The sequence below is a fragment of the Fibroporia radiculosa genome, assembly GCF_000313525.1.
Source record: "Fibroporia radiculosa TFFH 294 genomic supercontigs, scaffold6557, whole genome shotgun sequence".
NCBI lineage: Eukaryota > Fungi > Basidiomycota > Agaricomycetes > Polyporales > Fibroporiaceae > Fibroporia > Fibroporia radiculosa.
This window is the reverse complement of record NW_012133438.1, coordinates 38988-62429: the sequence shown is the minus strand read 5'-3', so window position 1 is coordinate 62429 and position 23442 is coordinate 38988. Positions and strand designations below refer to the sequence as shown.

The following is a 23442-nucleotide window of genomic DNA, read 5'->3' as shown; positions in this document are numbered from 1 at the left end:
GCATCGATGCGTGCGTAGTTGTTCAAAGAACTATGCCGCTGGAACATTTACTTGCGTTTTGTTGGCAGCGTGCGCCCGAGACAGCTCGAGTGATATCCTCAACCATGCCGTCTCCATAGAACGACAAACGTATATCCGCCTCTATGCTGCCGTATATCACGCTGACAAGTTAGTCTGCTCTTCATCCGTCGACTATCATGGTATGCTGCTTGTTCCGTAACCACAGTCTCTTCGTCTTTTCAAATAATTTCGCTTGTAGTATCACTGTAGACACGGACACATATAGTCACCGCAGGAATAGAGACCCAGCAACTGCACTTGCAGGCTGCATGCTGGCCACTGGGCATAAAATATGATTACACCTCAACTAACTCGAGTAGTATAACGAATTTGTACTGGGAAGATCCAGCGAATGGTTTGGCAATTGATGGAAGAGCGACTAAGACTGTATACTAGAATGCTGTGCTATGGTCGAGTGGCGAAGCAACATCCGGGCTCCGAACAAGTTCAATATGTGCAATGAGCGCAGCGATAATGTCAACTCCCAGGACAAATTAACGGATGGCTATGCATGTGCAGACTGATGACAGTGCGCCATGTAGTCTAAGAGGAGGCCTCCCATGGTGATACGGATGACAACTCGCGCACCGTATTGATTTTGCAACAGGTCTACGCTCCCAATTGGCAAGCACATGATCCTCTTGTGGACCAAGCCAGTATGCGAAGGATGAGAACAGCAAAATCCCAGCAGAATAAAAGGTGGAACCGTGCCTGCGCACATCATAATCAAAATGTGAGTCCGCAACGAAACTATTCATTAGCAAGTATTCTGAATAAACGGCATTTCTCGTGGCACATCCTCTCCGGCTCCCTCGTAGTCCCCTTCAAAGTGATGTCAGAGATAAGGAAGCGCGCGGAGCTATAATTTCACGGCGGTATGATAGATGGTCCAAGTTCCCAAGATAGTATAAGAGGACGAGGGGGAGGAGGAATAAGAGCGCCGCACATATCTCACCTCTAGCGCTGAAGTGATTTGGTCTCGTGCCCAGATAGTCATTGTCAAAGACAAGCGATTCGGTTTAGCGGGTAAGTAAGTACACATTGGGAACACTTCAATCAGCATCAAGCTGTTCGCTCGACTCAAAACATATAAATATGCATAGCGTCCTCCTGGCATCCTCGTGCGGCTCCTCCATAACCTCAATTCTCGCTACGAGTGTCGCGCTGTCGCTACAGGTCAAGCCCAACCGGCGGTGTCTCTGCTCTCTCGATCGGAATTGAACGTCCTCAACACCCGAAACACGATTCTCGGTATGTCAAGCACCTCCAAAGTGGTTCTGGTCACAGGCTGTTCGAAGGGCGGGATTGGGTTCCAACTGTAGGATTTCACTAGTGATCCAATAGTCTGACATGACCATTGACGTAGCATTCCAGGTGTGAGGAATTCGCGTCTAGGGGTTGCAAGGTCTATGCTACTGCCCGCCGGCCGGACGCTATGGAGGGCTTCACTGCAGGAATCGAACGGTTGCGCTTGGACGTCACGGATGATGCGAGTGTGGAGGCTGCGGTCAAAATAATTATTGAGCGGGAAGGCAGAATAGACATCGCCGTGAACAATGCTGGAATCCTATGTCACTGTGAGTCGAGATGTACGTTCATGCACAGAGTCTCCTCATGACTGGCCCCCTAGACCCGTTGCTTGACGTTCCGATGGCAGACGTGAAGAGCACGTTTGACACCAACACCTACTCTGTCTTGCGTATCTCACAGGCCGTTGTCCCTCACATGGCAGCACGGAGGAGCGGTACGGTTGTCAACATCGGTTCTATCGTCGGCGAGATGTACGTCTACCCGTCGTCCTTTGTCGCTCGCGACTGCTTGGCATGCAAATTCTGAGACCTGCTGCAGCACCACGCCTTGGGGTGGGGTCTACGCGGCATCCAAGGCGGCCGAGCAAGCGATTTCCGATACGCTCTGGATGGAGTGCCGTCCGTTCAACGTCTCAATCATGCACGTCTCATCTGGAGGCGTCATATCGAATATCGCACAGAACATGATCTCGCGGTTCAGCCTTCCGTCGGATAGCTTGTACATGCCCTGGCTGAACGCCATTGTGGAGCGGATCAACAGGAACCAGAGATCGGAATCGCTCCCCACGGACGTCTTTGCGAGGAGGGTCGTCGATGCTGCAGTTGGAAAGCACCCGCCACGATACATGACGCTTGGATATCCATCTGGCTTATGGTGGCTGTTCTCGTGGCTCCCTCGAGGGTGGGTGCTGCGACTATTATGGCATGTCCTTGCCGAGAAACCCAAGGCCAAGTGCGGCTGAAGACTGCCTCAGTCGTGTCCTGCATGCTGCTTTATTTACAGCTACCCTACTGTTGGATACCGTAGGTTGTGCTCATTTCTTTGTAGGCTATGGTAGTATCGTTAATGAACGGGTGTCAATTTTGAATTAGGATATCATATTGATTGACGTAAAGTTGAAGGCTGACTAGTCTTCCGCACCACAACGCAGCTGTTTTATTCAAGTTCAATCTATAGTAGTGAATACAAGGTCTACTCTCCCATAGATGGAGATCCGAGCGAATACTTTGGAAAGCGCGGATGGTATAATTGCGCTGTTACAGCCTATTCCTCTTGATTCATTCCATTCTCTGGATCATTGTATCCCGCTCCATCTGCGTCCATCACTTCTGCTTCATTGGCTGATGACTGCGGCACAAGCTCGGAGGACAAGATCTGCGAGCGTGCAAATTCAAGGTCTTGGAGCCAGGTCCCGGTGTGTGTCCCACCGTTGTGTGTCCCAGAATATTCGCCGGACGAGGCTTCATGAAGATGGAGCAGCAAACGGGACAAGAGAATAGAGGGTAGTCTGCAATATGGGTAATCGTTGGAGATTCACGTTGTGCGCATGAAAGTAGATGATGCACTAACAGTTGCGATGGTCCGCTCGTGACAGCCAATATGTTATACAGATCCTACAGATACATGTGAGTCAATGAATCAGTAAAATCGAATGTAGTCATCGTACACCACTAGGGTTGCATGTGAAAGTGCATGCGTAATCAATGACATATTGGAAGTGGAGGGCTGAGAGAGCCCTGTAGAGCAGGGTCTCAGTCCGTCAAGAGAGTCAGCCGGACAATATCGATACACACATAAAATACATCGTTCCTGTGAATCACGATAGCGATCAAGTCAGCTGTCCAACTTGCATTTATAGCAATTTATTGCACGTACCATCTTTCAATAAAGTGCCTGCGACTGTATTCGTCCTTCTAAGGACTCCCTCTGATAACAGAGATCTGTGGAGGTAGAACCAGGCTGAAACGATGACAATCAGATTGCAGAACAAAGCGCAGATGGCATATGTGGACCCGATTATTACGAAGTCATCTTCGGTGCTATAGACAATCCAGTGAACACGAAATGTTCCTAGTACATCAATACTCTAGAGACATACAATTTCAAAGTAATAGAGGACCAGCATACACCGTACATGGAGAGAAAATGCATCGAAGCATGTTGACACTGGGAACTTGCTATCAGTTACAGTCGCAGTAGTGTTACGTATATCGAACACGACGCACCAGACTCAGCCCAACGGAACCTAAACCCATTAAGAGCGTGATCACTGAGAGAGTCTGATTTCCATGACTTATAGCTAGTATCAACATATACGAAATGACTGCAAGGTACGGCATGAGCACTGATACACAGGGCCGCCAATGAAACATAGTTACTGACCTACATTGACGATCATGTATACAGCGTCACTGATCACGGAAAATACGGCCATTCCGTCACAGCTGAACCAGCGTTAGCCACGCACTACACAAGCCAGTACACGAGCTTCAAACCTCAGGCCCTGGATGATCAGGATTTGAACGTCGATAAGATGTTTCTCGCCGCAGAAGCGGCCTGCACTCACGAGTGTTGTCTTCCATTGTAGCGCCTCAAACACACCTGCACATCCCATCGCAAGTAGGTTCAGATAGTTGAGGGAGAATATGATGATCTGTGTTCGCCGGCCCTCTCGGAGAAGTGCGACCACCTCGCTAAATGTGTATACTATTTCGTAGAGGAGTATGGCTACGACTCGGGTCAGACATCTTGAACAAGACAACGGAGACACGACTCGCCTAAACCGGCTGCTGATGATTGAGACTCACGCACTCTGCTTGGTTTACGGCACACTTAGAATCGTGTTCCGCACGCCCGGATGAAGATGAAACGACATACACAAGTTCTTGCTCCAAAATCAAAGATGCGGCGGTCACGGTGCCATTCGACATAGGACTAAAACCGCAGGGGAATCCAGGAGGAGGTGCCGGTGATGGCTCGTTCAGAGGAGGGACCTAAGTCGAACTGGAATCTGTATTATATGTACTCGCATGTCCGCCCAGTATTCTGTGGGCATGCAGGAACGCCGGGGGATGTGCCTCAGCCGATCTTTCTTTCCTAACATTCCACCTCAGCCGGACACATGTCGATGATCTCGACGTGGGGAGTCGACGGTTCGAAGCGAGCAATGAACCTAGTGAAGCGCGAGCCACTATTGTGCAGCATTTGGACCAGGTACCAACGTTGGTACAGCTCTCACGGGATCCGCCCTTTGACAGTCCATCGCATCGAATCCAGACGAGGGCGGCTGCGCATGCAAAAGATGGGATCATTGAACATCGCAACCTGGAGGCAGCATTACCAAAGATGAATCCACTGCGAATCCGAAGAATCTTATGGCGTCCATTCCGCACTCCTAAAGACTGGATAACGTAATCCTCAACGCTTCAGCTGCATTGTCATGGCCGAACGCGTGATGTCGAGTGCGGCGTATCCAGATTGGCACACACCAAACCCGTGAATGGACGAGGGGAAATTTTTAAGAAGGGGCGTACATGCACTTTCGGCAGGCCATAAGCAAACATAAAAAGAAGGGAAGGTGTCGGCCTCGACGCGTACCAATAGCTTCGCAGTAACGGATCTGCTCACCCTGTCCTCCGACGCCGCTTTCTAGTCCGAATCCTGTGCGAGTAGGACAGCACCTTATCATATGCGCAACGCTCCTCGCTCCGGTCACCGCCCGCACCTACGCCTTTGCACCCACCGTCCGCTCCTGCTCTCCACCGCTCCGCTCCAGCTCCTCGCCGCTCCGTTCCAGCGCCCAATTCTTATCCACCGCTTTGCGCAGCGGGAGCGCGCGCATCGCCAAGCTCGCCGCGAGCCCGATCCCGCCGATGCCGACGAGAACTGCCCAGACGATGCGTAGGCTCTGCGCGAACGCGATGCGCACCTCCGTCTGGAGCGGCTCCGCGAGGCCGCGCACGAGCGGGATCGTCGCGTACGCGATCGCCGTGCCCGACGGAAGCTGCGCGCGGAACGCGGGTGGCAGCCGCTTCTCCAGCTGGTTCTGCAGCACTGTCCCGCCGATGGTGATGCCCCAGACCTGCGTGTACGGCGTGAGCGCGCGATATGAGTAGTGAGAAAGTGGTGGTGCTGGTGAAAGTCAGAAATGGGGCGCACCTGGGCAAAATTGCGCAGGAATATGAAGAACGCGAGCGCGGGGCCGTTCTGCGACACCGGCACTGCCGGCGGGTATGCGTGCAGCCACATCCGTCAGTCGTCTCACCCAGCTGGACGGACACGGGACCACTCACACGGCGCAAGCACGGGAAAGTACGTCGTCGTCGCTAGGATGCCGAGCCCGATGCCACACAGCACGAGGAACCCGAGCGCGTGCCCGCGGGGGGTGTCATACTCGAGTGTGATCTGCAGTCCTGTGCCGAGGAGGAGGATCACCCATGCGACCCAGATCTGCAGGCGGTACCGTCCGGTCTTGTTCACCGACGCCCCGGCGATGATCCCGAACGGCGCCATTATGAGCGCGAACGGGAGCTCATCCACGCCCGAGCCGATCGGCGACGCGCCCTTGCACGCCTGGAAGTACACGGGGAAGTAGTCTGTGCGGCGTGCAGACTCAGCGCGGGGACATATGCAGGGCTGGGCGGGCGCACGCACAGATCAGGCCCATCATGACGATGGGCATTATGAATGTCTGCACGTAGCCACTGATCCCCGTCGCGGTTGACATGAGTACGAACGGGACCTAGCACGGCGCAGCTGAGCAATGTATGTGTGACAAGCGGAGAGCGGGACGCACCAGCGGGGTCTTGGGGACGATCGCCTCGTACACGAGGAATGCGGCGAGCCCAACGAGCCCAAGGACGAGGGGCACGACGACGGGGACAGCGCTCCACGCGTACTGGGTGCCGCTCCACGTCAGCGCGATCACGCAGCTCGTCGTCGCAGCGATGACGAGACCGTTGCCGCTTGGTCAAAGGGTCAGCTGCACAGTGCTGATGGGCATGGGGTTGCGACATACATCCAGTCCATCTTCGCTAGCTTCTGCATCATGGTTCCCGGTGGCGTGGGCACACGGAGGAAAAGGGCCATGAGCACCGCGGCGACACCAGCGATAGGGATGTTTAGGTCTTACACCCATGGAACGTCAGCCTAAACTCCAGAGAACTAAATCGAATAGACGTACAGAACAACCAGCGCCATTGCCCGTTCTGCGCGAGGGCACCGCCGATGATGGGTCCGATGCCACTAGCTACGGACCACGCGCTGTCATGTATCGTTCAGCTCGCGAGGCCGGGGCGGATGAAGGTCATAAGACGTACATGCCGATGAGGCCATTGAATGCGCCACGTTCATGCAGGGGAACCATATCGGAGATGATGATGGTGGTCGTTGCGGAGATTCCACCACCGCCGATGCCTTGGACAGCTGTAAGGTATTGAGTGTGAGCAGCTGGAACACCATTCGGACAGGCATATGACACGGAGGTGGGACCGGAAAGCGACACGACGGACGAAACAATGATTCTGCGGAAGCAGGAGATGCTGTCCTAAGCGTGTTCAAACTCTGGGCTGCCGGTAATACGCGCCCAGAACATGCCTCAAGTGCATGAAATTGCAGGAGGCCAAAGGCCGAAACAGAAATTGCGGACACGCACCCCGACCAGCTATGAGAAAGTTCATGCTCGTTGCAGCTCCGGAGAGGGCGCTTCCGAGGATCATGACTAGGAGAGAGCCAAGGATGACCGGTCTCCTCCCGAAGATCTGGACGGGACGGTCAGTAGGGGAGTACATCAGCGAGCGTGCGCGGCACCTGGGCGAGGCCGCCGACGAGGGGGATGACGGCCGTAGAGGCGAGGGTGTAGGCAGAGCCGACCCAGATGAAGGAGGACCCATCGAGTGCTTTGACGATCGTTGGGAGGGCAACCGAGACGGCGGACTTGGGGACGATGTGAGGTCGGACGAAGACAGCGGGCGGGACGGACTCACGAGTTCGATGGCGGTAATGAGCGTAGCAATGCTAATGCCAAGAAAGACGAGCCAGAATCTGAAGTCGCGCGGTGGTTTGTCGTCGTCGGCGAAAGGCGGAACAGATTCGGGGCGTTTATCGTCGAGGTCGACGGAGTCAGAAGACGTCGGGGGGAGGGCGTCGGGATCGGGGGTGGTAGCCATGAGGGCGGATGAAGGTCTCTGGGACAGAAACCGGATTCTAAAGTGGGGAGATACCGCCCGAGGCAACAATGATCACATCCACCACGCTTGGCACAGATCTGCTCGTCCTGGGTCGAAAGGGCGACGGCAGAGCCCGGCCACCCCGGTGACCGTTGGTTTGCATCTTTGCCCACCCACCCTCGAGGCGAGTGACCCCCAGAACCTTGTCACTCTGCCACAACAGAAGCGATCAGCCGGACTGTGCGCCCACAGCACCTAATGAGGCTTGAGCGCATCTTCAAGCCTCACACTCGCGGTTCGCGGGTTATGCAATAATGCGGCTTGAATAAGCATCACCGCCATGCCGAGTGGTGGAAGCGAACCTGATCTCGCAACACATTCCCCGCCCACCCCTTCCGCAGCTCGTTTCCGCTGTAAAGGTTTCCTCCATAGTCAGAACGAGTGTCTGCAATAACAAATAGGCGTGCACCACCAGCCCTGAGGCCTGAGGGGTGCAGCACACCAGCTGAAGAAAGATTTGTGTGATCGCAGCTCGCTGACAGTTACCGAGCGCCACTATCTTCTATGTTAGGATACCACTAGCAAACGCGCATATGCTTAGAGCACATGATAGATGCACCTATGGAATGAATATCATCCACGACCCAACGACACCTCCATAGAAGAGATGGTACCTTAGAATGGCCACTTCTATATCTCGGAACTCAGTGACCTGTCTACGGATCCAAGTCGACGCTGCGAGACAGGGTGCGGGCAGAGATGGCAAGCTGAAGCAGCAGCGGCAGATGCTCGTGAGCTCAAAGTAGGAGCTCTTGCTAGCAAAAAAGTTGAACGTCGAACGTCGAGTGTTGAGGATTTGAGTACGGTCAAGTACCACCAGATGAATCAGTATGTAGGGTGCCCAATTGCGTCCGTTCATCCCTCGTTGGCTTGAGATACAGTACCAAAAAGAGTAGGAGTATCGGATTCCGCATCGTCCATTGCCTAATCGGGTCTGCCGTTTGCAGCTGTGCACATTGGTACCGTGGCTATAAGGCTTATCTTCAACGTTGCTATCACCGGGGGCAAAATCCAACTTTTGGAGGGAAAACATGAGTCGAACATGCTCCGACAGGGATCACGAATTCCCGCAGTGCCTTTTTACAGAACATGCAGGGAAGACTTAGAATGATCAAATTCTTCAGTGTATGATAATTTTCAAGTATTAATTTTTTGCAAGTATTTCTGTACATCAAATGAATATTGAAATTTAAATTTGAATTTAAAGCTGTTGAGGGTTCATGATCCCTACTGGTGCGTGTTCGACTTGTGTTCCCTCTCTGGACACTGCTTTCTGTCCCCGGTGTATAGAAGCCCAAAAGTCGGCATGGAAATCGCTATGAGAACGGAACGTTCAACGTTATTACCACCACCACACGAGGACATTGACACAAGTTGATTAACAGGTGGGGGCTGCATCATTTCCATGCTAGATTGATATGTACCAATTTCTAGGTCCTTATGACAATCTGTTTTTTTTTGACAGGATGGCACTTTCTAGTCCATCTTATGCAAGTGTCGATGAAATTCGCGTCTCACGTCTATCAGGACCCCGGAGAAGCGTAGCGAGGAGCCCTCGTGACAAAGAGGGCTTGGAACGGTAAGACTCCACGAGAAGCTCTCCAATGAATCAGATAAACAGCTCATGTATGTGAGCAAGGGTCTGGAATTATATGCTCCTGAAGGGTATCGAGCGTAGACTTCGGCGTGATTATCATACATATCCATACACATCGAAGCGAATTGCACAAAGAGCGCTAATGTGTGTGGTTTCAACGGTTGTGGCTCCACTGAGGCTCACTAGTGCTGATGGACAAGCCGGCGGCGAGGGCCATAGTCTTCCCGGCGATAAATGTGGACAATGGTTGATGTCCCCACCCGAGCTATTCAAAAGCGTCGTTCTCACCAGTCCTTCTCCCGACCTGGCATCCGTACTGTAACTCGAATATAATTCGCTCACCCACATCGACATGGGGAGCTCTTACAACGCCGATACTGGTATGTGCTGGTTCCATAATGTTAATAATCAAAGTGTTAAATCCAAGGACGATAGGCTTACCATTCGAACCAACGTTTTCCGAGTTAAACGTCCTCAGCGCGACGCGATACTTGTCAGGTAAGGCGATGTGATCCTAAATTCCAAGTCTCTGTGACTTATGTTATAAATTGTTACAGGGGTCGCCTTGACTGTTTCGCTATATGACCATGTTCTTATCTTCGATAGGGAGCTCGCGCTAGTATGGCAGCAACCATGGTCTCTGTTGTCACTGCTTGTGCTGCTTTATTCTTACGTCAGAGAAAGTGGCTTACTCTATACTGCATACGGTGGGACTAGGATGCGTTTTGTTGGTTTATGCCTGAAGCTAACTCGGCACATGTTAAAGTGATGGGTGGAATGAGGCCTCCATTGACCACCACAGTACGTCCATTTATTTCGACGTTTAAGCCTTCAGTATTTATCTCATTTCTAACTTGCATTATTCAGGAGTGAGCCGTTTACGGTACGATATCTGGTGGCCACCTATCTGAGTTTCGCAGATGCGGTAGCTTCATCAAATTCATGGGTTTCTATGGAGTCTTAAACGTTGGTGTCGTACAATGTCAGTTTCACTAACGGGTCATACAGCGAAAACTAATGTGTAGCTTTGTAGTCTTGGTACTTTACCGCGTGTATGTCGTCTGGGATAACCGAACGCGGATTCGAAACGCCTTATTATCTGGATATGCCTTGGCGATTGCTGCCGGCATCGTATTCACAATCATCGCAGTTGTGCAGGTGGCACGTAAGGCTGCTCCTCGTGATGTTCCAGCTTATTTTGAACCTTCCTTTTACTAGCGCACTCGCTGTATAGCAGTGAGCTTGGGTCGTGTCTGTTCACCACGAAGTCCTATTATTTGATTGGGTCGTGGTCGGCCATGGTTCGTCGTTCATTCCTCAACCATGACGTTTGTACTGACGACTTCTTTTGTAGCTCTTTTACGATATCTATGTTTCTCTCTTACTCGTTGGAAATTCCCTCAATAAACCGCGACGTCACAATACAGAGATCCTTCGGAATCTATATCGAGACGGTATTTTGAGCTTTCTAGTGAGCCACAATCTGTAAATTCCTTGAGTTGCTATCTAAATGCACGCAGTGTCTGTTTGGTTCGTTGCAGCCGCCAATGTATGGTACATTTGAATTGATTTTCATACGTAGGACTGCAATTGGCGAAGCTGGTGCCCAGCATTGTTGGGGGGGTATGCATGCCCAGTTCATCCGATGTGTGCAACATTTTAATTCTTGATGTTTAGCCGTCCGACATGTTATTGACGCCACTGTGAGCACTCCTTCTGTTCTCCTTTTCAGATTTATCTCACTCAACGTACATAGAATCGCGTGGTCTCTGGACGGCGTGATCGTCATGCGCCTCTTCCTAAAAGTCCGAGATATCGAGGTCAATGCGAGGAAGGGATTTGGGTGGAAGTCTGTCACAATGCTGGACTCCAAAACACAGCCCCAGGTTCCCGTTCTTGTATTTGAAGAGGTTGAGATGGAGGTCATCTGACATCTACGGGACAACGAGTATGTGCTGCCAATCGTAAGTTGGAATAATTACACTGCTGGGATTCATTTAAGTTCTCTTCTTTCTCTCTCGCGAAACTGCAGATTTAGTACGAGATCAGTGGAAGACTACTGCACGACAATCACTCCAGCGACTCGAGTCCTTTGCGGGCGACGTCGGTTGATACGGGATTTCATTTATAGTTGGCGTAGGACTTGATGCATTCATGATCAGACATGCCACGGCGGTTACGTCTCCGCGTCTCAAGTTCACGAGATATGTTTGTATTGTTTCTTGTGGTTTGCGGGGTCCTTCGCCCGAAGGATCACTCAACAAGCTACCGCCCTGCACATGCAATTTCCGTGATCGGATCTCTTCCATTCAAATATTCACTCTTGCAGGCGCCGATCGAATGGAAGCTGAAGAAGAGTGGTACCGTGCGTCTTCCAGGGCCGCCGTCGCCGCCTGCCTCCGTGCGCAATTTTGTCGGACCGATTTTGTCAAACTTTCTTTTCGGTCAAATTCTTTGTCCTCGAACCTAATATCAATGGTGTCATTTTTCATATCCGCCCTTGACCCACAATCCGTGTCGTCTGCTCTGGTTCAGCTCCTCTGTTTGAAGAGCATTATCAGACCGCGGGCGGGGCGCATGAAGCTTTGCGATCCACAGTTATCGCATTGATTTATTTACCTGTTATCAGAACTCACTGAATGGAAGTAGATTGGCATGTGGCAACGGCGTAGACGAGGTGACAGCCTGTGCTAGCGGCCTCAAGTGCGCGGCCTGGCATCTCTGAGTGTCATTTGTATCATGGTCTTCACATGGGTCTTTTAGGTTCCAGAATTAATATCGGATTATTATCCGCAACGGTTGTTTGGTGGTACATGTTTACCACGGGCCCATGAGTACCACTGCGGCTGAGGTGTCCCTTCAAACTTCCATTACTCAAGCTGTGAATCAATGTCTCATTCCGCTGTGCTGTATGTCACAATCTGTGTCCTCCTGTCGTGCGTCCTAGTGGTCCATCATCGCAGAAGATCCCATTCTCTGCCACCAGGTAATTCGTGGGTTTCCCCCGTCGTCTTCGCTGATGTGTTCGAGCCGATGATCATGTCCGATAGGACCACGGCAGCTGCCTTTCCTCGGAAACGTATTTGACATTCCCCGGAAAGACGTCGCTGCCACCTTCGCCTCGTGGAGCAGACAGTATGGTGTGTTCCACAACTACTACTTTTGTCTCCCCATCACTCACGTCTCCAAAGGCGATATCATCTACATGCACGTCCTTGGCCGCGAATTCGTGATTCTCAACACAGCCAAAGCCGCGCTCGATCTCTTCGATGACCGAGGGATACTCTATAGTGACAGACCGCGCTCCGTCATGTCGGACTTGGTGGGCAAGACCCGGGCCGTCCTTTTCCATCCATACGGAGAACAGCTAAAGAAACACAGAAGACTGTTGCGAAACGCATTCAACCCGCAGCGCTCCAAAGACTACTGGCAACTGGAGGAAGAAGAGGCACGCAGACTGGTATCTGCACTTGCTGAAGAACCGAAGAACTTCCTCGCGCATGTAAGACAGTGCGTTGGACCTCTTTATTATGGCGAATGCTTGACAACTCGGCCCTAGGTACTATGGTGCTATAGCTCTTCGGATCGCCTATGGATATCAAGTCAAAGGTCGCTCCGGCGAAGATCGTTACGTGAACCTGACCAATGAACTTGCGCGCATCACAGCGAAAGCTTCAGAGCCTGGCCGCTGGCTTGTAGATTCATTTCCAATTCGTGCGTGGAGCTTCAGTTATCAAATATCATAATTGGGGCTCATGAGACCCCAGTCAGATATGTACCTGCATGGTTTCCGGGTGCTGGCTTCAAGCGCTGGGCACAGTCTGTTCGTCATAAAACCGATGAGTTCTCAGCAGAGCCATACAATTTTGCAAAGGATATCGTGAGTCAATAATATGCACACTAGAGCGAGTGGGTTTCTGAGGAAACCGTAACAGGCTACGCGTGCAGGGCAGACTTCTTTTGTAAGCGAATCCATCGAACTCTTGGAGTCCGAGATCGGCGGGCGACTCAGCGCGGAAGATGACGAGCTGCTGAAATGGACTGCAGCGAGCATATACGCAGGTACCTGTCCCTCTTTGTTCACTTTCCACAAATTCTGAGGCGTGTTTTCAGGCGGTTCTGATACTGTGCGTCTTTGTTTCATTTCTCGCTAACATACTAAGTTGCCCGCTGAGCGTTATACACATGCAGGCTACTGCCCTCACATCATCATTCCTCCTGATCATGGCCGCCTACCCAGACGTCCAGCGCAAGGCACAATCGGAGCTTGATACCGTTGTTGGGCGTGATCGGTTTGCGATGATGGACGACCAGCCTCGGCTCACCTACATCGACGCGCTCATCAAGGAGGTGCACCGGCTGAATCCTGTTGCGCCCTTGGTTCCACACACAACGCTATCCGATGACATCTACCGGGGGTACCGCATTCCCAAGGGCAGCTGGATCATGGCAAACGTATGGTGTGTTTCGCATCTCCCGGATTGTTATCTACGATATGAGCGTGTCGCTCATTCTGCCGCCCGTCGGTCGCGTAGGGCGATGATGCACGACCCCGAGACGTTCCCGCGTCCGGACGTGTTCGAGCCAGAACGATTCCTGAAGGAGGGCGGCGCATGTCCCCTGGACCCACGCGATTACATATTTGGGTTTGGACGCAGGTGTGTTGGCGGGGACCCACTTGCACGGGGCTCGTAAAGCTCCAAATGACTGACGCATTCTCTCGGAAAGACGCTGCCCTGGAACCCACGTCGCGGACTCGTCCTTCTTCTTCGCGGTAACTTACATCTTGGCGATATTCGACATTACAAACCCGCGGGACCCAGACGGGAATCCGATGCGTCCCGCATACGCCGACGGATATCTATCGTGCGTACGCACGCCTTGCTACAAGCGTGCTGTGCTGAGCTCTGGCCATGCTAGGCATCCAAAGCCTTTCACGTGTCAAATCACGCCGCGTTCCAAATCTGCAATGGATCTCATTTCGCAGCTAGTCTTGAGCAGCTAGATACTTGTGCATGCATACGAGTTCTTGTAATTAATGTTCTGTATGGTTGTATTTAACGTAAGGTTCATGTCCCCAGACATCGGCCGTGACAGGACGTGGTCAGACGGCTACGGCATCTGTTTCCGCTGTCAAAATTGGCTCCATTGGCACTTCATGCACTACTGCGGAAATGACGTATCTGAAAATGCGTTCTACGGCAGCCGAGAGGTGCAAGACAAATGAGGTAACGCCAACGAAGATAGGAACGGGAGGCATCGACTTCTGTTCACCAGAAGATCTGGGTACATCTATTGAGACGGCCACTGTCCAGTCACCGTTGTGACAGCGTGTGCGCTGTTGATGGTGTGTTCAATACTTTGAATTAAATCGCGTCGCAAGCAGGAGAGTTGGTGAGGCACCATTTCGCTTGAGACCAGCGCAAGGGCTCACTTTGTCGTTTCAAGCTTGGCCGCGCCTCGATACGTATGGACATGGAGGTGCGTGCCTCGGGCGTACATTACTGTTCCCGTATATTGGGATTGTTAAAGTTCTTGATAACCCATATATGTTTCGGTGGCCATGATGCCCCTCCCAGGCATGTTCCAAGGCCTTTACGAAGTACTGTACCATACTCCTGCCGGGCTCTCAAATGATGAACGCCCATTCATCAGGAGATCAGGCGAACAGCATGGGTCATGCGGTGGTGAGTGTCCCCTCCATGCTCAATGCGCGCGCGTTTTCTGATGATGATATACGGTCTTGACGGCCATCCCCGTCGCCGAGAAGACGTGCTCCAGCACCGCCGTGGGATCCACTGCGCCAGACCAAGCCGTCCGAATGTCAACGGCTCACAACGCTGACAGTGCTAACGACGCGGGCCACACACACAGCGACATGCTTGACGACTCGCCTATTATAAAGACTGCGACCAGAGCCGGCCATCTGCAGACAGACAGGGCGAGACGGATGATACGCACACCGCGCCCCACTCGCGAGCTCGCACAGAGCCCTCTGTTCCAGCAGCATGCGGAGGGCTTACCTGTGGACGAGCGCATCCGATTGAGCTACCAGCGCGCAAAGGCCATTGGGCGGGCATATGGTGAGCGCAGGCGGGTTGTTTGGGTTGATTGCGCTATTGTTCTAATCTGCTTCTCGCCACTCACTTTGCGCTGATTGCAGCGCTGACTCCCCACGACCTGATCACACTCTCGCCAAAGTTTTGGCAGTTGCATACAGATCCGATATGGAGTATGGACGGGGCTGCCGGGACCCTCGTCACGCTGCAGTACAATTGCTGTGCGGGGACACTGGCCATGTTCGCTTCCGAACGATCTGATCTGGCCGAGGTTTTGCAAGACGTGTTGGAGTTTAAGGTTTCGTGAGTGCTCCTTGATTTGTGTGAGCGGAGGGCAAGCCTGGCCTGATGCTGTGATCGATCCTATCTCGGGTAGGGGGCAGTTCTGTTTGACAGAAGTGGGCCACGGCCTCGATGCCATCCATCTTGAGACTACAGCGACCTTGTTGCCTAATGGTGACTTTGAGTTGCATACGCCTCACGAGCGAGCTGCCAAGTGAGTCTGCCCGCTTCAGGATGGGTGCTGTCACGACGGACGACGTTGCAGGTACATGCCACCCACCGCACCGGTCGGCATGCCTTGTGTCGCGATCGTCTTCGCTCGCACGGTGGTTGACGGCGAAGACCGAGGGGTCAAGCCATTTGTCGTGCGCCTTCATGACGGCACGACCATGGCCCCCGGAATAGTCTCCAAGTGCGTCCCATCTGCGTGTCAGTCCCCTGCTAGCCCTGATCTGATCCAGGGTGTTGCCTCAACGGGGCGGCTCGCGTCCGGTGAACCATTCGCTGACATACTTCCATCGCGTCCGCCTTCCACGCGGCGCACTGCTCGGGAGCCCCGACATGCCCGCAGACGCGCGGGCTGCGTTCTTCCACAGTATCTCGCGCGTCGCGGTGGGCACCATCGCCATCGGCTCGCTGGGCGTGCCCGCGCTGCAGGTCTCATCGTTCATCGCGGCTCGATACAGCTTGCGGCGGACAGTCGTCGACGCCGAGAACCGGCGCAGGCCCGTCATGGCGTTCCGCACGCAGAAGATCCCGATCCTGACCGCCGTCGCGCAGGCAGCAGTGATGGACGCGTTCCAGGCGTGGGCGGTGGGGCTGTTCGTCGACCAGCGCGTCGAGGTCCGCGTGCGCTATGCGATCGCCGCGATCTTGAAGGTCGTGATGATTCAACACGCACAGGCGATGCATTTGACTCTGGGAGACCGGTGCGGGGCGCAGGGGCTCTTCGAGGTGAACCAGCTGGCTGGCATGCACGTACGTATCTGCCATTAATGCGTCGCCCGCGCAGGATCGCTCACGTATCGCCAGGCGGATATGCGCGGCACTGCCATCGCCGAGGGCGATCTCTTAGCACTCTCCATCCGTACGTCAGACTCTGTGCCCACCGTGTGTGCCCAATCGCGCTAACTACGTGCAGGCCTCGCCACCGAGCTGTTGCTCCAGCGGTACAGCGTCCCTGCGGCCGCAGACCCCGCGAGCCTTCTTGCGCGTCACGAAGCGGGGATGTTCGCCGAGCTGCGCGAGATGATGAGCGGCATGCCGCACCACCGGAGCAGCGAGTTCGACCGCGCGGTGCTCCCGGAGTGTGCGGACCTCGTCCAGGCCATTGGCCATCGCATGGCGTACGACGCGGCGGTCGCGGCGGGCGTCGAGACGGACATGGTCGACCTGTACGTCGCGAGCTGCCTGAAGCTCGACCCGGCGTGGTACGTGGAGAACGCGGGCGTGGCGCGGCGCAAGCAGAAGGCGATGGAGAGCGCGGCGGTCGATGCGGTCTTCCCGCGCCTGGAGGAGCTCCTCGCGCGGATGGACGTCGAGCCGTACGTCTCTGCGCCGATGGTGTCCGACGACAAGTGGGGGCGATATGTCGCCGGCCTGACGGCGTTCGGGGGCCCGGGCGCCGAGATGGACCCGGTCAACGGAGATGGCACCGGCGACCACTCGGCCTGTGACTCGGACTGCCCGAAGCTGGCTGAGCTGAGACCTCCACGTTCGATATCGGACAGGGTATCTTCCGTCGCGGGATCCGTGCAGCGATGGTTTGCCTTTGGCTGGCCTATGCTAGCCGTGGGGGTCTCCTTGGTCTATACTGCGTTCAAATATCGCCGTGGACGCATTGACGGGTAGGAATATTAATGTTATTAGCACTATACATATTCTACTTCTATTCGAGTAACGTTCGGGCGCGAGGGAGGAAGAGGAGGAGGATATTTTAGCAAAGGAGTAAATCTGTATGATGTGACGCGTCAGGTGTCATGTTGCGGTCACATGGTCGCGTTGAACTCGCCGTAAGCGCTGGATTGAAAAGTTATTAATTCTAAACAAGAGTGACGGTTGTCACACTGCATACTAGTCACAAGCTTGTAAGTTATCTTGAGAATATGCAAGCCTCACCAATCTGAAAGTAGCCAATGAGAATGGTTCAATCACAATATGTAACGTACCTTTACTCTCAATAACGAAGCAAATATTAGATGATGAAATACTGATCCAAATTCACAATATGCTTCTACATATTTATGGCTGGTTTGTTTGGTTCCGTCGGTAACAATATAAAGCCCAATCTGCTTCAAATATGAGAGAAATGCAACCAGATCCATGTCTCCGGTGTTTTAGTTGCTAGTTGTTACTCTACTTACAGGAGACTAGTCTCATTCCCCATTTGACATCTGACGGCGCATACTGGTGGCAAGCCTTCCACCGCAAAATTGACTATGTCGAGCAGGGCCTTCTGTGGACTATAGGTACTATTAGGCCGGATGCTTCTTCCTCTGCGCGTACGACGCGATATCATAAAACACCGTGCTACAGGTGGACATTGTGAACGATGGTAGAGTTGCATGACTCCATGGGCCCTGCATAGTATATACTTATGGACATACGATCTGTCTCCGCACGCTCAGGTCGACCGCATCCGGGACACTGTGCATAACCCGTAGCGCCTTCCCAATCCATGGCCCTATGACGCAGACAAGCAGATTTGGACGATATTCGTGCGAAATCAAATCGTACAGCTTGCTGGTCCGCGGAGAACTGAACCGTGCTTACGCAACTGTCGCTCGCTCCCGTCGTCAGCGAGCTCGCATCGCTACTAACTACTCATACTACGCACAGACCACCTCACCATGTCGGCGCCCTCAAGCAGCCAGCGGGAGCTGACTTTCGTCGAGCTCAGCCCTCAAGTCCTGCTCTTCGCGCGCGAAGGCAAGAGCATCGACTGGCGGCACCCTTCGTAAGCCGCCCCCCGCATTCACTCTGGTGGACGTCCTCATTCCCGGTGCCGTAGCGTGATCATCCTCTTTGGCTGGAGTGCGTGTCCGCTCGGCTGCGTTCTAGCGTATACCTCACCCGCAGCCCCTGCGATACAGTGGACGCGCGCGTCGCGCACCTGATGAAGTACGCCGAGCACCTGCGCGCGGCGTTCGGGACGTCGACGCTCGTCGTCGTCAGGTCCACCTCGCGCTACTACTTCACGCCGCAGAGCCAGCTGGTCCGTCCTTGCCTTTCCGTGTGCATCGTGCAGGGGCCCTGACGTGTGCCGTCCTGCGCGACGCAGGAAGCAGCGCTCGTGCCCGTCGCGGAGGCGATCCAGAAAGAGATCGCTGACAGCGCTCAGTTCAGGGGCGTACTCGTCCACGTCCTCTCCAACGGTGCGCCCCCCGCTCTGCCCGCTGATCGGCACCCATCGCTGACCAGTGACCGCCGGCGCAGGGGGCGGCTTCGAGTTCATGACGCTGCGCAAGGTGCTCGCGAAGATGCGCCCGCCGCTGTCGCTTCCCGGCGACGCGTGCAGCAGCTCCCCGCCGGCCCCCGCGGCGCTCGTCCTCGACTCTGTGCCGGGCGACGACGGCCTGGCCTCCGCGCTGCGCGCACTGGCACCCGCACACCCCGTCCTGCGCGCACTCGCCGTGCCCGTGATCGCGCTCATCTACGGCGCGTGGGCCGCCACGAACGCGCTCCTGGGGCACGCGCCGCTCTTCGCGGAGCTACGGGCAGCGCTCAGCGGCGTGGTGCTGCTTCCCGCCGTGCCCGGGCCCGCGGCGGGCGGGCAGGCGGCGCCGAGGTTGTACGTGTATTCGGACGCGGACCGGATCGTGCGGGGCGCGGACGTGGCGCGGCACGCGCGGGAGGCGGAGGACGCGGGGTTCGACGTCGCGGTGGAGCGATTGGCGACGAGCGCACATGTGGCGCACATGCGCAACGACCCGGAGCGGTACTGGGCGGCGGTGAGGAGAGTGTGGGCGAGAGCTGTGGAGAGGAGCGGGATGCGCGCAGTGTCGGCGGCGCGGTGAGGATGGCGCGGTGCGTGGTGCTGTGACCCTTCGTAGGTTTTGTTACTGTCTATGTGCGGATGCGACGTGTACTCTGAGTCTCTGAGGGAATGCTGGTCTGTATTTGCAGGCACCTGCCCATCCATCTACAGGAAGTAGAGGGACTTCATCTCGTCAATGGCATTTTGTGCTCACACAGGGGGGCACAAGATAATACTCGAACTGCGCCAGGAGCTGGCGCTAGACCTCGCGCGGAGTCGAGAAGTTGTACATGTGTCGTGGAAATGTACATACAAGTTCGAACTTGGCATCGCAGCCACACACTCAGCTACAAGACAGTGGACTACTATGACGGTCGTTGTGTATCAGTCGTCGAATAACGTGTCCGGTGACGGAGTGGGGAGCGTTGCGCGTGAGCCTGCTCGCATAGGATGTTCGCACCGGAAAGCGGTATCGTAGGACAGGGTGAGTAGATCCGGTATTGCCTCGAAGCCACTTGGTGATACGTGTCGAAAGTGACACCCTGTATTCTTTGCTTCACTAGATCATTCATTGTTCGCTTCAAACCGTCGAGATTATTGACGTGTGTCCAGCTGAGGCGCCCATACATGACTGGTGCGTGCAATATGGGAAAGACAGATCGGTTATGGCACATCTGCCGGCGTTCGATGCGAGTTCATATAATACAGAATCTAGTTCGGCTTTGGTCCCTCCTCTAATAGAGGTGTCGCCGGCAGCCCCTCCTGGATCCCCCCGCGGTCTCAACCCCATGTCAAATAGCACCGTGAACGCTGCAAATGTGACTGTTGAGCGAGGATTGTATGTCGCTTTGCCTTCATCTGGGTGAACGGAACACGGTCTTAAGGGTGTTGTGGCCCAAACAGGGTGCTCGAGTACCAATCATCAATAGCCGGTTTAGGCGAGTCGTGTCTATACTGTCTTACACAAGCGTCTGACCCGTCGTAGTCATACTCCTCTACGAAGTGGTATTCACATTTAGTGAGGTTGTCACACTTCTCCAGGCGGGCCGGCGAACACAGATAATCATATTCTCCCTCAACTATCTGAACCTACTTGGAATGGCATGTGTGGGTGTGTTTGATGCGCTACCTTGGAAGACAGTACTCGTGAGTGCAGGCCGCTTCTGCGGCGGGAAACATCGTATCGACGTTCATACCCTGATCATCCAGAGCCTGAGGTTGGAGCCTCGTGTACTAGTTTATGTTGTGCGCAGCTAACACTGGTTCAGCTGTGACGGAGTGGTCATCTTCTCCGCGGTCAGCAATTCTGTATACATGATCGTCAATGTAGGTCAGTAACCATGCTCCACTGGAAAGCCTGTGTAGCAGTCCTCATACCACACCTTGCAGTCATTTCGTATATGTTGATACTAGCTATAAGTCACAGAAATCACACTCTTTCTGCAATTACACTGTTCATGGGTTTGGCTTCCGTTGGGCTGAGTCTGGTGCGTCGTGTTGAATATATGTGACACTGCTGTGACTGCAATTGATGGTGAGCCCCCAGTGTCAAAATGCTTCGATACAGAAGATGTTCCCCATGTATGGCATATGCCTATCCTCTTCTGCTTTGTATGTTTCTGGAGTGCTGATGACTACTGAGAACATTTCCTATGCTCACTCAATTGTCCATAGAACCGGGAATGACTCCGCAATAATCGTGTTCACATATGCTATCTGCGTTTTGTTCTGCAATCTGATTGTCATCTTTTCGGCGTGGTTCTACCTCCACAGATTTGTATCATCAGAAGGAGCCCTTGGGGGTATGAATACAATCGCACGCATTTTATTGAGAGATGGTACGTGCAATAAATTGCTATAAACGCAAGTCAGATAACTGACTTGATCGCTTTCGTGATCCACAGGAACGATGTATCTTGTGTGTGTATCGATACCGTCCGACTGACTGTCTTGATGGACTCAGACCCCGCTCTACAGAGCTCTCTCGGCTCTCAACCTCGAACGTGTCATTTTTTACACATGCCACTCTAGTGTTGTACGATGGCTACATTCGATTCTACTGGTTCATTTACTAATGCATACCTGCAGGTTCTAGATTACATTTTGATTGTCTTGGTCGGACTGGCGCGACCGTTAGTGCATCATTTACTCTCATACGCACAACTTGAACCACTGAGAATTGCCTACATTGCCTACATTACAGACTGTCCTCCATCGTCCTGTCTCGTTTGCTGCTACATCTTCAGGCAGCCTCATCCGAGGCACAAGCATCGCACACTGGTGGCTACTATGGGGCACACACCAAGACCTGGCTCCAAGACCTTGAATTTGCGCGCTCGCAGATCCTGTGCTCCGAGCTCGTATCGAGGTCATCAGCGGATGTGGCAGAAGTGATGCACGCAGATGGAACAAGCTACAGCGATCCAGAGGATGGAACGAATCGGGAGGAATAGACCATACCAGTGCGCTGATGTCGTTTCGAAGATCTCATCCGGATCCAGTGTAACGACAAGATTATTTCGAAGATCTCGTCCGGACCCAATGTATGATGTTTTACGATAGCCTGACGTAGAGAATGGACACCATGAACGCTTGCGTGTAGTCACTGATACCGAGGATGAGAGGTACAACGATGGGCACAAAGTCTCACATATACTGGAATACTGTATTATGTTTGTAAAGCTGCAATCAAGCTTACAAGTTCAATAGCATTAATGAGCATAGCGATACCAATGGGCGAGGAAGACGAGCGAGAATCCGAAGTCATGCGGGAACTTGTCGTCGTCCAGTGGGGCTTGTGTGGGCTCGATGTATTTCTTGTCGAGGACAGAGGCAGAAGTGATCTTCTTGAGAGTATCAGTGTAGGGACCTCGTCGAGTGTTATAGTTTTGGGGGAGGTGGACGCGAAATGAGCGATCTGGAGCTGAAAGAACTCACGGATGACTTGGAATACGATATGCAAGGCAACAACAATCACCAGAATGCGGCAGACTGCCCATGATAATACAAACAACAACTGGTGCATCATATTAATTTTGCAACAAACACCTCTCGACGGGCATGCAATCCTATCTTCTAGTGACCCGGCCATAACGGCTGCCAGTATGCAACAGATGAGGACAGCAAAACTTCAGCAGAATGGTACATAGATGGTACGAGTTTTGCCTCACTGCGGGAAATGCCCAAAGGTCGAGCACCAAACATGGGGAAAACGTCAGTCACTGGAGACAGCATTTCCTGATCATGTTCGGAGCTCGAATATGTTAATCGGACACTGTGGCAACATTCGTCGAACATGGGTGTTTAGCCAACCAGCAGCTACCGATCACCCATGCACTCTTAATGTTTTAGCTCCGAACACAATGAGAACTTGCTGTCTCCTGCGAGCTGTGTTCGACCGCATGTCCGCTATTCAAAAACTTTAGATATTGCCTGCAGTACCTGGGTCTTTCTTGATCGAAGTATGACTCGGAATTCGCACCAAATCGGATTATTAGTAAGTATTCTCGACTAACAGGGTCGCCCAAGTCATAGCAGGGTCTTGAATAAAGTGTGTAGTTCCCTTTCAATGATATCGGAGATCAGCCCGCGAGTGGTGCCACTGTTTTTGAGTGGTACGATGGATAACCCTTCACAAGACAAGAGGAGCCAGAGCGACACATCTCACCTCTATCTGCTAGCAACAGTCACAGAGTTCGATGTGCAATTGCTCCGCAGCTGAAATCATAAAATGCATGTCAGTTTGTAATTTAGAGAGCGAAAGCTTCGGCGTCGAACTGACGTTGTCATGATTTGTCTTGAACGATAAATTCGAATGACCTAAATTCAGCTGCTGGTAAGATACTTGCTCGAATTCAGGACACGCACCGACTCATCGCGAGCGAATATGTAAAGAACAAGGCTCTGACAGTGGTTTCGTCCTCTTGCCAT

The 23442-nt window shown here is 53.3% G+C and overlaps 8 protein-coding genes across 8 annotated transcripts; 6 read left to right on the top strand and 2 right to left on the bottom strand.

The window, feature by feature from the left end:
• Positions 1-1313: 1313 nt before the first annotated feature.
• On the top strand, positions 1314-2332 carry FIBRA_06241 (uncharacterized protein; the record flags this gene model as incomplete). Its single annotated transcript, XM_012327975.1, has 4 exons — positions 1314-1378; positions 1435-1637; positions 1691-1841; positions 1909-2332. The coding sequence occupies 4 exons, from the start codon at positions 1314-1316 to the stop codon at positions 2330-2332; spliced, it is 843 nt and encodes a 280-aa protein (XP_012183365.1).
• Positions 2333-2634: 302 nt separating this feature from the next.
• On the bottom strand, positions 2635-3805 carry FIBRA_06240 (uncharacterized protein; the record flags this gene model as incomplete). The annotated part of the gene is made up of 8 exons (XM_012327974.1): positions 2635-2878; positions 2941-2984; positions 3038-3107; positions 3165-3180; positions 3247-3410; positions 3470-3537; positions 3597-3694; positions 3754-3805. The coding sequence occupies 8 exons, from the start codon at positions 3803-3805 to the stop codon at positions 2635-2637; spliced, it is 756 nt and encodes a 251-aa protein (XP_012183364.1).
• Positions 3806-5095: 1290 nt separating this feature from the next.
• FIBRA_06239 (uncharacterized protein) lies at positions 5096-7538 on the bottom strand (the record flags this gene model as incomplete). The annotated part of the gene is made up of 11 exons (XM_012327973.1): positions 5096-5452; positions 5530-5591; positions 5664-5966; positions 6025-6112; positions 6167-6335; positions 6389-6497; positions 6554-6633; positions 6690-6795; positions 7025-7130; positions 7180-7305; positions 7356-7538. The coding sequence occupies 11 exons, from the start codon at positions 7536-7538 to the stop codon at positions 5096-5098; spliced, it is 1689 nt and encodes a 562-aa protein (XP_012183363.1).
• A 2599-nt stretch (positions 7539-10137) lies between these two features.
• FIBRA_06238 (uncharacterized protein) lies at positions 10138-11126 on the top strand (the record flags this gene model as incomplete). Its single annotated transcript, XM_012327972.1, has 8 exons — positions 10138-10177; positions 10229-10360; positions 10414-10496; positions 10550-10666; positions 10716-10725; positions 10778-10818; positions 10873-10898; positions 10952-11126. 8 exons carry the CDS (start codon positions 10138-10140, stop codon positions 11124-11126), a joined length of 624 nt encoding a protein of 207 aa, XP_012183362.1.
• Positions 11127-12084: 958 nt separating this feature from the next.
• Positions 12085-14200, top strand: FIBRA_06237 (uncharacterized protein; the record flags this gene model as incomplete). The annotated part of the gene is made up of 10 exons (XM_012327971.1): positions 12085-12181; positions 12246-12335; positions 12387-12705; positions 12755-12909; positions 12963-13075; positions 13131-13257; positions 13309-13322; positions 13387-13853; positions 13924-14061; positions 14116-14200. 10 exons carry the CDS (start codon positions 12085-12087, stop codon positions 14198-14200), a joined length of 1605 nt encoding a protein of 534 aa, XP_012183361.1.
• Positions 14201-15073: 873 nt separating this feature from the next.
• On the top strand, positions 15074-17387 carry FIBRA_06236 (uncharacterized protein; the record flags this gene model as incomplete). The annotated part of the gene is made up of 7 exons (XM_012327970.1): positions 15074-15278; positions 15359-15557; positions 15631-15750; positions 15802-15948; positions 15998-16514; positions 16569-16623; positions 16678-17387. 7 exons carry the CDS (start codon positions 15074-15076, stop codon positions 17385-17387), a joined length of 1953 nt encoding a protein of 650 aa, XP_012183360.1.
• A 998-nt stretch (positions 17388-18385) lies between these two features.
• Positions 18386-19552, top strand: FIBRA_06235 (uncharacterized protein; the record flags this gene model as incomplete). The annotated part of the gene is made up of 5 exons (XM_012327969.1): positions 18386-18492; positions 18547-18569; positions 18629-18750; positions 18817-18910; positions 18972-19552. 5 exons carry the CDS (start codon positions 18386-18388, stop codon positions 19550-19552), a joined length of 927 nt encoding a protein of 308 aa, XP_012183359.1.
• Positions 19553-21091: 1539 nt separating this feature from the next.
• On the top strand, positions 21092-21965 carry FIBRA_06234 (uncharacterized protein; the record flags this gene model as incomplete). The annotated part of the gene is made up of 6 exons (XM_012327968.1): positions 21092-21123; positions 21187-21350; positions 21417-21430; positions 21476-21547; positions 21601-21644; positions 21716-21965. The coding sequence occupies 6 exons, from the start codon at positions 21092-21094 to the stop codon at positions 21963-21965; spliced, it is 576 nt and encodes a 191-aa protein (XP_012183358.1).
• Between the last annotated feature and the right edge of the window lie 1477 nt (positions 21966-23442).